This window comes from Agelaius tricolor, unplaced genomic scaffold (genome assembly GCF_023055355.1).
Source record: "Agelaius tricolor isolate 1412-34295 unplaced genomic scaffold, bAgeTri1.0.p SCAF_28, whole genome shotgun sequence".
Classification (NCBI taxonomy): domain Eukaryota; kingdom Metazoa; phylum Chordata; class Aves; order Passeriformes; family Icteridae; genus Agelaius; species Agelaius tricolor.
The window spans coordinates 9,282,017-9,294,971 of record NW_027269288.1 but is presented as its reverse complement, the minus strand read 5'-3'; the positions used below and the strand labels follow the sequence as shown (position 1 = coordinate 9,294,971).

The 12,955-nt window shown below is 44.2% G+C and overlaps 1 protein-coding gene across 4 annotated transcripts in view; it reads left to right on the top strand.

Moving 5' to 3' along the window:
* Positions 1–12,955, top strand: part of DVL1 (dishevelled segment polarity protein 1) — a 48,905-nt gene that overhangs the window by 23,071 nt on the left and 12,879 nt on the right. For all 4 annotated transcript variants that reach the window (XM_071449212.1, XM_071449213.1, XM_071449214.1 and 1 more), the window contains exons 5-10: positions 3,761–3,899; positions 9,623–9,716; positions 10,661–10,730; positions 11,365–11,504; positions 11,801–11,877; positions 12,413–12,480. In XM_071449212.1, the coding sequence (XP_071305313.1) occupies positions 3,761–3,899; positions 9,623–9,716; positions 10,661–10,730; positions 11,365–11,504; positions 11,801–11,877; positions 12,413–12,480 (588 nt within the window). The remainder of the gene's footprint in view (positions 1–3,760; positions 3,900–9,622; positions 9,717–10,660; positions 10,731–11,364; positions 11,505–11,800; positions 11,878–12,412; positions 12,481–12,955) is intronic.

Here is a 12,955-nt window from a genome sequence, read left to right as displayed (position 1 = left end):
TGATAATTGCTCTGAAACTCTTTGAAGCTCAGCGTTTTTGCCAGAAACACTCCACAGTGAAGTGGCAGAGAGATTGTTTCTGACAATGTGCAGAACTTTGTGTAGCATGAGAAGATGAATGGCTTGGCTGTTGATTTCTCAAGGTTTGGATCAGCTGTGGTGTTTTCTGCTGGTGTAACATAGGCTCTGAAGATCTTTTTTTTATCTTAAATGCGCCCAAAGTGCACTTATAAAATGCAGAACTCCATCTCTTGCCTCTGGTCTGTACATCAAAGGAAGCTTGGGTTTTTCATTCATTGCCAGACAAGAATTTCCAGGCTTAATTAAGAATTAATAGGTGCCACCCATTGGGTTTAAAATGGTGCAGAATTTGGAATACTTGGGCCCAAGAAATGCCATCACAGCCTTTATTCACAACTCCTCCCACCAAAGCATTTGCCTCCAGTTAGAAATCAGATTTCTATTGAGGGATTCTGTTCGTTTAACCCTTGCAGAGTGTCATTGATGAGGAGTGAATGGAAATCCCTCAGTGGGAGGAGCACGGAGCTGTCTGTGCATGATCCTGACTGCAGATTGCTTTGGGAACTGACAGAAATAGGCAGAATCCTCTCACAGTGTTGATTAAAAACTTGTTGCAGGAAGAATGTGAAAAGGGGAGTTGTTTTAAGCATGAAATCAGTGCCAGGGCATGTTTTGCTTTGGATATTTTTGGCATAAGAGCTGGTGTTGGTGGATGGAATTGTGTGAGCATTGGAGTGGTCTGAAACCAATTCATGCATTTCCCTTGAGAAGGAAATGGGATTAAATTTCCTCCTTTTACCAAAGCCCAGGTAAGAACCTTACTACAGTCACAAACATTACTTTTCTCTGAATTTAGGCCTTCTGCCTGCAGCAGGTGAGTTCTGTTAGTGTGCATAGAGCAAGGAGAGCTGCTTTAAAGGACATTATTCAATGTCCATGGTGTTTCTGTGGTCATAACAATATTTCATTTAGCAACAACAACGTGCAGTACAATAACAACACCAGGAGTGTGTTGTTTTCAGTGGAAAGTAAATGTAAAAGGCACAGTTCAGCTCTGTGTCCTGAATTGCCACTTGACAACACTGAAAGAAGTGAAATACCCAAAACCTGGGAAGGATTTTAAGCCCTTTTCATAACAATGATCACGGTCACTCTTTTCTTGCACCTGCAAGAAAGTCTTGTGTGGATGGAAAATGGGGGAACAGCCTTAGGAGAAGGGGGACAAGGATGGGGAAAGGGCTGTGACACCTGGATGCAGCTGCTGTGTGCTGGGAAAATCCTCCCTGAAATGCAGTGAGAGTGTTTGATGTACTCCTGCAGGGACTCGTTTGAAATGCCCAAATGACAGCCCTGCTGCTTGGCAGAGGGATCTCTGCAGCTCTCTGTTACTCACAGCTTTGTGCCAGAGGATTTATTCCAGAGGCACAGGAACAGCTCACCCCAGCTGGACAATTTGGAAGTGTTTGGTACAAAGAATCACCCACCCTGGCAAAGAGGATTTCCCTGGGTTCCCTCAAGGGAAGGGAGTTCTTGTTCCACAAGAATGCAGGAGCAGGGTGTTGCAGCCTTCATTTCAAACAGGTGAAGTGAGAAAAGGTGTGAAGGAGCCATTTGGGAACAGAAACACTGAGCTGCAACCTGAACAGGTCAAACAGGCTGAGCCCAGAGCACTGGAATTGAGAGGTTCCACAGAATGAAGGTTGGGAAAACTCCAACACTAAACAAAGATTTTTTGTGCTTCTCTCCATTTTAATTTACAAAAGTTGCTTCCTAACTTTACTAGAAAACATTGCCAGCTTTGAAGTGCAGCAAGATCCTTGCAGAAGTTTGGTTTGGATTTGGGGTGAGGAGAATTCCCCAGATTCTCCAGGGATAATGAGCAGTGTGGTACCATGGGTGGGTTGTTCAGCACGGCTGCCTGGATGTTTCCCTTCATTTGTGCAGGGTTACTCACCCCAAAAAAGCTGATTTTGCTGAATTCCACACACAGAGTGATAAATATTGATTGCAGCTGGAGGGTGTGGGACACACTTGGGTGATCTGACAGTGTTTTCACACCTCTTCCCATTGAAAATCCAGAAGGATTTGGGGTATCCCTAAGTTCTTCCACCCCTTTCCCTTAAATTGCATTCCTGTTTTAACTGCATAGACAATTAATCTCCATCTGTGCTTGTATATTCTCTGATTTTAAAATAATCCCCACAAAGATGGTGCCTTGAGGAATGGAATAAAACTCCTTTTTTGGAGCTGTGTGACACTGCAGATACAAACATCAAGAAAACCTTGAGGAAAACCGATCTGGAAAAAAAACATCAAGATGTCAGAGCTCCCAACAAAAGTCCTCATTGCTTTGGGAGGTTGACAAAGTTCTTATTAAGTGAAAGTAGAGTGAGGATCTTAATTGGAGTGGTGGGAGGTCTGCCTGGCACATGTGCTGGGGACCCCTGGCTGGGATGAACAAAGCTGCCGTGTCAGTTTGTTGAGCAGGAGCGGGAAAGGGGACTGTGGGAGCTCTAATTAGGGAGGTAATTAAGGGACAAGTGGGTTTTTTTGGATGTTGAGGAATGTTTTATAGCTGCTGCTGGGCTCCTGACAAGTCTGCAGATGTCAATGTCAGTGCTGAGGTTTCAACACCCACTTTGCTGTGGGGTGAATTTAACTCTTGAGCAGCCACTGAGAAATGCTGGAGAACCCTTCATGTGGGCAGGCTCACAGATCCCCAATGTTTGGGAAGAGGAGTTGCTGCAGATTCCCCCTGGCTGCTGCAATATGTGGAGTTTTAACTGTGATTTGTGACTGCGGGAGGGCTGGGACTGCAAAACAGCTGGGGTGGGAATGTTGGGCCTGACTGGGGTGGAGGGGCTGTGTGGGGCTGTGTGAGGATCCAAAGGAACTTCAGTCCCAAGGCAAGTCAGGGCACAGGGATGTGCCCATAAGGCAGGATTTCTAATAATAAAGTGCTTTTCAGACCTTCTGATATCACCTTTGTCTGTCCCCTTCATGTCAATATATACCCCTTCATGTCAATTATTTATCCTTTTTCTTTCTTGGTTTCTATGTCAACCTTGGTAGGAAATTCTTTCAGGGGATAAACATGGATCCTCTTCTCAAACTTCTCTCTGGCTCACAGAATTGACTGTAAAACCTCTCCTACATCTCCTGCTGTGGTGCCACAACCCCCCTGCAGCCACATTTCTCTTCACAGAGAAAAGCAAGGCACAACTTCCCAAGAATATTTCTGGGATTCACATTCTCTGAACCTCAGAGAAAGGAAAAACAGTTCTTATCTCATTTGCTGTGCCTGTGTTTGTGCAAAAGTAGAATGCAAGATGGAGATTGTGTACCCAGGCTGATGGAGTTTTGTTTCCTTGGCCTGTCAGGGCCAGTTGTGTGTGTGAGGACCGTTGGGTGATAGTCACCAGATGAGTGCAGTTGAATGCTTGAATGCTTGGCAAATTCAGTTTAGATGTAATGGAATATAGTATAATATCATATAGAATAATATAGTATATAATAATATACTATTTATATATACATATATATAAATAGTATATTATAGTATGTATATATATATAATGTACTATAATAATATAATATGGAATAATATAGTATAATAAATTATATTAATTAATCTTCTGATATCAGTGGAATCCTCCTCATCATTTCCTCTACTTCATCAGGGGCAAAAATATCTGCAATACCCCCCTGTTCTGTAACACTCCTTTCCTGTGCCCTGCAGCCCCCAGGATCAACGGGCACCCCAAGCTGGACCGGCACCGGGAGCACCCCCCTGGCTACGACAGCTCCTCCACCATGCTGAGCAGCGAGCTGGAGTCCAGCAGCTTCATCGACTCTGAGGATGATGACAACACCAGCAGGTACAGCCCTGCCAGGGACACAGCTCTGGGCACCTTCTTGGGCTCCTCTTCTCTTTTTTTCTTTTTTTTTGGGGGGGGGGGTTGTTTTGGTGGGGTTTTTTTTGTTTGTTTGTTTGTTTGGGGTTTTTTTGGGGGGGTTGTTTGTTTTTTTGGGGTTTTTTTGGTTTTGTTGTTGTTGTTGTTTTAAATTTTCCTTTCATTTCTTTTGTGATTTTGATGTCTTGAGAGAGCTGTCCTAGAACAGAGACCAGACAAAGAATAAAGCAGGGATTTATGAAAAGTTTCTCCTCAATGGATCCACCTTGGGCAGCACAAGAGCTCAGCCAGGGCTGCACCCGAGATGAACCCAAAATGGTCCCAAAATGCACAGCTGGGCACAGGGTCTCTCACTTTGATCAGTTCTGCTCCATTTGCATATTGCAATTAATTGTCCCATTCCAGCTTTAGCCCCTGCAGTCCCATCCTTGTTTTTCTCTCTCCAGCCCACAGGGTTTGTGCTCCTGGGCTGAGATTTGGATCATTTGTCCTTGGTCCCCAGCTGGAGCAGGAATTGTTTTGTCTCCCTGCTCTGTGCACAGAGCTCACCATCCCATAATACGAAGCTCAGAACTACACACTAAAGCAGCACTAAAGCATGTGAAAAATAGAAAAGCCAAAACCTGAGGCATCAGTACAGAATCTGAAAAACAGAAATGCCAAAACCTGAGGCATCACTTTGAGCACGGGTTGTTCATCAGTGCCATTGCTGTGTGGAATCACTGCTCAGTTTTTGGGTCCAGGATCTGGGCCAAATATATAATTCTATGAATTATACCTATAAGTTATATCTAAAGATATTTTTGTTTTTCTTTAAGAAGTCTTTACCTCTGTTATTGGGTCCAAACCACTGCTCCAGTTGAAAGAAAAGCTCTGCTCCTCTCCTTTTCATAGCAACAATGGCCACATTTCCAGATCAAAGCACTCTGCCTACCTATTTATAAAGCAGTGGTGTGAATATGAAAACAAAATACTGTCAGCAGAGGTTCCTAATAAGTGTGCACTTCACTGGAGCTCAATTACAGAGGAATTCCTGGGTAATTGCATAGTCTGAGACCTATGAGCAGTTCAGGAATTCATCAAAGTTAATGCTGCTGCAAAGGCTGCCATGGATTTGTGGCTTCTTCATTATTTCATTCTTTTTGTGTAGGCAGAGTGTGTGAATTATTCCCTACTTGAAAAATACCTCTCATTTCAAGACATCTTTGTTATATCCAAAGATGTTTTTGTTTAAGAAGTCTTTAAGCCAATACATTTCATGGGTTTGAAATACTTATTTTCATGGATGTAAAACCAATCTAAAGTATTTTCCTTACTTTTCCTGGCCACATTCTGTGGAATATTCTTCATTTTCCTGGCCACTGGCTCTAGAGCTGTTGTTCATCCCAGTGGACTCTGAAAATCCAGAGGATTTGTCTGAGGACAACAGAGTGACAGATCTCTGGTGGGTCACAGTGATCTGCAGCTAACACAAATAAGGCAGAATGTGGTAATTTTAATAAAACCATGATATTTTTAATAAAAACAGAAAAAAGCAACTACTCCTGGAGATCCTGAACCCCTTGCTGTGCTTACAAACATGATCAGCTTTTGGGTCTTGGTGGATCTGTTGGGTCTTGCAGCTGGTCAGGGTTTAAAGACCTCACAATTCTAATTAAAGGCTGAGAGTTCCCAAAGGGCTGAAAGGGTAACTAAAATCCACATTACAGATTTAGTCTTGAATTAGTTTCAAGAATTTATTTTGTACTCCCAGTGAAGTGCAGAGTGTCCCTGTACATGGCAGGTGTTGGAATAAGATGAGTTTAAGGCCTCTTCCAACCAAAACCATTCCATGATGAGATATAAAAAATCACTTTTCTGGATATTTCCCCGCATGGAGGGATGGTCCTTAACCCCGAATACACCCAAAGCTTTCAGGGCTTTGAGCCCTCCCCCAAAACCTGGAGCCCACAATAACAACAACAACAAAACCCTGCAGATGATTTGTGTTTCTTGTAAATAAATGAATAATTTCCATGGCAGCCAGCAATGCAGCGGGGCAGGATTAGCTCAGGGTGGCCACATTAGAACAGACTCAGCGAAATCTCACTGTATGAATAAAATAATAATAATAAAACTTCCTGAGTCTGACCTGAGAAGAAAGAGATTCTTGGAAGCTGCCGCTCCTGCCTTTCCGTCTGGAGGCTGGGCAGGAGTTTTTGGCACAGGAGGAGCTGCCAGGCCAGCTAGTCAGGAAGAACCACTGCAGGAATGCTCCAAGGTATGCTGCTGTGTTCCAGGGGTGGTGATGATGTACTCAGGCACAGGAGACTTGGTGCTGGCAGGGAGAAGTTTTCTGTAGAGGCAAATCAGGCAAAGAGCAAATGGAGAAGGTTCCAGAGCTGCTGGAGGCACCAGCCTGGGGACAGAGGAGGGATCTGAGGGGTGAGTTTGGCTCCTGAGGGGCACATCCCCTGGGGACAGAGGAGTCTGAAGGGTCAGTTTGGTTTGTGACAGCTGATGGACACATCCTCTGGGGTCTGAGGGGTCAGTTTGGTCCCTGAGGGATGCACCAGTGTGGGGACAGAGAGGTCAGTTTGGTCCCTGGTGGACACAGAGGGGTCAGTTTGGTCCCTGGTGGACACAGAGGGATCAGTTTGGTCCCTGGTGGACACAGAGGGGTCAGTTTGGTTCCTGGTGGACACAGAGGGGTCAGTTTGGTCCCTGGTGGACACAGAGGGGTCAGTTTGGTCCCTGGTGGACACAGAGGGGTCAGTTTGGTCCCTGGTGGACACAGAGGGATCAGTTTGGTCCCTGGTGGACACAGAGGGATCAGTTTGGTCCCTGGTGGACACAGAGGGGTCAGTTTGGTTCCTGATGGACACAGAGGGGTCAGTTTGGTCCCTGGTGGACACAGAGGGATCAGTTTGGTCCCTGGTGGACACAGAGGGGTCAGTTTGGTCCCTGGTGGACACAGAGGGGTCAGTTTGGTTCCTGATGGACACAGAGGGGTCAGTTTGGTCCCTGATGGACACAGAGGGGTCAGTTTGGTCCCTGATGGACACAGAGGGGTCAGTTTGGTCCCTGGTGGACACATCCCCTGGGGTATGAGGGGTTGGCTCCTGGACTCTGGTGGGGTCTGGTGCTTTGTGGGGAGGCTGTCAGGGAGGAGGCTCTGAGGCAGGAAATGAGAGGGAAGGGATGTTGCTGTCCTGGAAGGGAAGAGTTTGTGAGCTGAGGATGCTTTTCTGCGTCTGTTTGGTTTTATTTGAACTCAGAGCAGTGGAACAGAGCTGGGTAATTCCCAGCCCAAGAAAGCTCTGTTGCATTCAGTTAAAGAATAAAGTCATGTTTTGGTGAATTAACCTGTTCACAAACATTCCAGGACAGTGCAGAGTGACAGTGGAAGCACAATCATTTATTTCCTTTTTCTTCCAAGTGTTTGACAATTTTTTAACAACTTTTTTTTTACAAATTAAACGTTTCTGTTGTTAGCAGGTAGGATTTTGAGCACAGGTTGATGTAGGGAACTTAACAGTAAAAGGTTTTTTCTGTCTTCTCTAAAGTAAAGATTTAACAAATCTAACATCTGTAGCTGTGAGATTATTGTCAGCAATTGCTGCTCTCAGTTCAATGCAGCTAAAGGAATTCACTGCAAAAAATATTTTTATTTTTCATTTAAGAAATTACCATAATTTCTTTTTAAGCCATGTGGATAAGCTTTCTTTAACAAATGTTGCCTTTTTTTCCCTGTCCTTTGAAAATTGTAGAATGGAGAAAAAAGTATTGCTATTATTATTATTACAGTATTTTTAAAAATCTCTTCTGTGGTATTTATTGACATTTGTACTAGAAGTGCAGTCATGGTTTTTGAGCAGTAGCTGGTGCAGGAAATTAATTGGCAGTGATAATTCCAGATTTATTTTTCATCTTTGCACTTTATTTGTCTCAAAAGCTCAAATTTACCATCTTGTCTTGCTCATCAGATTGTAATAATAACAACTTTTACCCAGTATTTCTGGAGATGCTTCAGAGAGCAAAATATTCCTCATTAGAGGAGGTTTGAGCTGCTTTTTAGCATCCAGATGCTCCCAGAATATTAAGGATTCAACAAGGATGCATTAAGGCTGTGGATTGAGCAGAAATCACAAGGAGAGATGATGAAAATAGGTGTAAAAATGTTCCTGCAGAGCCTTCTGATCAGCAGTTTTGTGCAGCTGGTAATAAATTTTTAAAAATTTACTTTTAGTTTTTCCCTGAAATGTTTTGTGTCCCCCTTGAACTAAACCTGAGCTTTTCTCAGGGGCTGATTCTCATCCTTCCATCCTAATACTGAGCAGAATGGCAAAAATACAACAAGTAAAACTTCACTTCTCAGATGTTATGACCTGCTAACAGGAGCTCAGGGATTTGGCAAGAAAGTCTGGTTTTGCTGGTTTAATTTTTAGGGAGCAGGCAGCTTCACTGTGGAGTGAGTGCCTTGGATTTCCTCAGATTCTCCTAAAGGGGGAAATTGTAGCTGAGGGAAGAGGAGGAGAAGGAAATGGGAGAGGAAGCAGGAAGGGGGAGAATATTGGCAGCAAAATAAAAGAGGAGGTTTTCGTGTCAATCTTTGATGAATATTGAACAAGCCCAGTTTTGGGAACACTGGGTTTGACACCTCCTTATTTTTCCTGTTGGAAGGCAAAACCTCCCAACCCCAGATGCTGTGTGAGCTGTTTTACCAACCAGAAATCATCACATTTTGGATATTTTTTTAATAAAATCCCACGTCTTGGCTCTTCAATTCCCCTTGCTGGGAGGGGAAGGAGGAGTGTGTGAGGTTAACATGCCTGAAATATTTGTGTGAGCTCAAGGGAATGTCAGGAGATTCACACCCTCTGAGCAGCTCCAGGGCTGATACTTGATAAAAATATTTCAGGCCAGAGGGGTTTCCTGTGGGCAATTCCTTTTTGGAATTGCTGGCATCAAGTTTTTGAGGTATTGTCACATTCCTGCATGTGGCTGGAACATGGAATTCAGGGATGTGGAAATTGGGGGGAAAAGCCTGGCAATGTTTGTTTTGTGTATAATGTTGGAATTTTTAATCTTGGTTAATGATGGAGCATTGCCATTCTTACATATTAAATAGAGGAGAGATGTCTCTCTGGTGTTATAGTGATATTTTAATAGTCTGGGCTTTGTTCCAGGCTCCTGAAATTAATTTGGGCAAATCCATTTCTGTCTCATTCTGTTCTCTGTAAAGTGAGGATGGTTAATGCTCCAAACTCTTATTAAAGACCTTAAAGATTTATATGTAAAATGTGGCACATTTAGGTTCTGCAAGTTTGGAGAGCCTGGAAAAAAGCAGCAAAATAAAACTTAACAGAATATGTGAAGGTAAATCATACTCACTGTCCCCCTGTTACCAATTTCTATTTGATTTCTTTAAATTCAAGCCTTGAATTCCTGGTAACAGTGGAAGAAAATTCAGCACCATGCCAGGACTCACAAAAATGAGCACTACGGGTTGCACTCAGACCTGCTCCCAGGAGAAAACAAGCGCTAAATTAAACAGTAATTAAATTATTCATCTGATCCCTGCTGTCCTTGAGCTGGAATCTCCTGCTGAGCTGTGTGTGTGATTTCCCCTGTCCTGCTGCTGCAGGAATCAGCTCCTGTGGGTGGCAGAGCCTCTCAGGGGTGACATTTGTTGTCCTTGCCCTCAGGTTGAGCAGCTCCACGGAGCAGAGCACCTCGTCCCGCCTCATCCGCAAGCACAAGCGCCGGAGGAGGAAACAGAGGATGAGGCAGATTGACAGGGTAAGGCTGGCACCAGCAGCACCCAGGGAGCTGAACTGGGAGTTCTGAGTGGAGCTCTTGGCTCAGGAAGGGATCCAGGACCGGTCTGTGCCTGTTGAATTCACTGGGAAGGTTCCCTGTGGCTCCAGGCTGGGCTTAATCTCTGCATTTGATGTTCTGCGGCTCCAGAGTGAAGCTTTCACCTCTCCCGTTCTCCTTTCACTGTGCAGTGATCCCATTTCTTGTCTTTTCCAAGATAAATCTCTGCAGGAGAAGCTCCATTATGGTGTGGGAAGGGATGTGAGATCCCCTGAGACCTGCTGGGAGGAGAAATCCAAGTTCACAGGAAATCCCAAATCTTTCTCTCTGCCCTTCCCTGTGCCAGTCCTGGGCAGCAGGATGGGGGTGACCCCACAGACAGACCCTGAAATATCTGTTTTATTCTCCCATAAATCTCAGTCTCCACATGTGAAAGAATGACCTCACACACATTTTATCACAGGATAGTGTTTCAGAAGGTCTTTGCTAAGCACCTTTGTATTTCATTTTGGACGCAGGGCAGTGTCTCTCCTCTCCCCTCCTTCTGGATCATGTGCTGTTCCCTCCTCCCTTTAGGGAGGAGCTGTGGGTGCAATAATTCACACTCCACTGGGCACTTTAGGATCCAAATGTTTGCCTGACAGTCACAGCCAGGAAGCAGAAATAATTCCAGGAGAAGTTCAGATGAGAAACCTCAGTATAGGAAAGTGCTCTGTGTGTTTTGTGATCAGACCTTTGGAGAAAGTGCAGACTCTGCTCAGATTTCTTTCCTTAAAGTCTCTAAATGAAGCATAATTTTGAGGAAACCTCAATAATTTCTGTCTGCCTTTCAGTTGGAAACCTCTTAATTCCTGATGAGTTAGTCCTCAGCAGTTCTTACTCTGAGCCATTTAAAACCTTGAGACTTTTTCTGTTGTGTTTTGCAGTCGTCCTCGTTCAGCAGCATCACTGACTCCACCATGTCCCTAAACATCATCACTGTCACACTCAACATGGGTAAGAGGACAAGCCACAATTTTTTATGATGAATTTTGAGTGGTAGAGATGTATTTGGTATTTCTCTGGATTCCTAATCCAGAACTGGGCCATTTTCACCAGCAGATCAGTGTTCCTTCCAGGGAAGGAGCTGGAACTGCAGGACGTGGGGTTAATGGTGAGGGATTGGGGTAGAAAGGCACTGGGGATTTGCATTTATGCTGCTCCTGTGTTTCATTTGTCAGCCAGGCAGAAATGTGCAGGGCTGCCAGCAAATTCAGCACCTTTCAGCAGCACCAAGCCCTTCCTGCCTCTCTGACATGTGGAACAAACAGTGCCTAATGTGTTCAGTGCTAATTTCCAGGTGTGGACAAGTCTTTTCAGTGCTCTTCCCCTTGCTGGTTTTTTTTTTTGTTTTTTTTTTTAAAGTAACACTGTCTTGGATGAAAAAATCCTGTCTTTAGCAGCCTTTCCCTGAAGGTGCCAGGCAAATATTCATCATTAGAGCAGCCTGAGATCATTGCAAGTCAAACCTTGCCCCGCTGATGTGCTGAGATGTTTCAAAGCTGAAACAGCCCCCCTCTTTGCTATCATTCCAATCACTTTATCTGCTTTTTTTTCCCCTTTCCCCACCCTTTACTTTGTGTCCATCTAGAAAAGTACAACTTCCTGGGGATCAGCATTGTAGGGCAGAGCAATGACCGGGGTGATGGTGGCATCTACATCGGCTCCATCATGAAGGGAGGGGCAGTGGCAGCGGACGGGCGCATCGAGCCAGGGGACATGCTGCTGCAGGTGGGTCCCTGTCCCCAAATCCTGCTGCTCTGCCCTGCCATCCCACCAGCCCCACGAGCTGTAGTCAGCAGGGAACAGAATTTATTCATCCTCAGAGAAATGTGGCCCAAAGATGACTGAAATTGGTGATTCTTTGTGAGACACTCTGAGAAACGACATCTCAGAGGAATGGAAGTGGTGACCATTAAATGGTGGGATGGAAGTGGTGACCAGGCAGATAATTTGGGGGATTAATGAAGTAGTTAAAACAACTTTAACTTTCCTGCTGCAAGGCTGACCCCTGCTCTCTGTTTCAGGTGAATGATGTCAATTTTGAGAACATGAGCAATGACGATGCCGTTCGGGTTCTGCGGGAAATCGTCTCCAAACCAGGGTGAGCACATCACAAAAACCCTTCCTGTTTATCCTCCTTGTGCAGTTGTTGGAGCTGGGAAGCCTCAGAGAAATCAACATTCTGATATCCATCAGCATGACTGATCTCAGCTGTGAACTTCTCAGTGTAAATGATGAATAAGTGAGGTTGGTTCTGGCCAAAACCAACATGAATTGAGGAGTTGCCTGCTTTCAGCAGAGCTGTTTGTTTATGTGATGAGAATTTTAATATCCCAGGAGCTGATCATCCAACAGATTTCACCACCAGTGCTCATCATCTGTGCAAAACCAGGAACCTCCTGATGTGCTTCATACTGAAAATATTAGAAAGTTTCTCAAAACTATTCATACTTAAAATATTATAAAGCTTCTCAAACCCATTCATACTTAAAGTATTATAAATCTTCTCAAAACCATTCTCAGAATGTACTTGACAACTGCTGGATAAAAATAAATTTGTTTCAAATAGTTCTTTTAGCATTTCCAGCTCTGTAGGAAATTTAAGATCATCCTTAATCTGTTTTCTTTCTTCCTAGACCTATCAGCCTAACAGTAGCCAAATGCTGGGACCCTACTCCCAGGAGTTATTTCACCATCCCCAGGGGTGAGTACACATTTAAACTCTTGGCTGGGTTCCTGGGAAGCTCCCAAGATCTGGAATATTTTCACCTATTTTGGCACCTAACAGATTCTACCCATTCAGTCCTTTAATTGTTTACTTTTGTATTGGGAGCCTGGGGTTCCACTGCCCATTGAGTTTCTGGGAGTTTTTCTCTTGGTTCACATCTTTGGATCCATCTCCTAAACTCTTGGAAAGTGATCTTAACCTAACAATTCATAAAAGGTTTGGAAATAATTATGCCAAGTGTTAAAAATCCTCATTTTCTCACAGTGAATCTTTAGAGAGAACTGAGTATTTTGAAGATGGGAGGGAAGCAGCAGTAATAGACATAAAAAAACCCAAAAATTATCTTATTTTCATTAGCAGTAAAAGATCTGTGCTCATGTGACAAACACAGCTGCCTCCTGCTGGTGAGGGCTGTGCTGGTGGTGCTGTCCACAGAAGATGACAGTGGCAG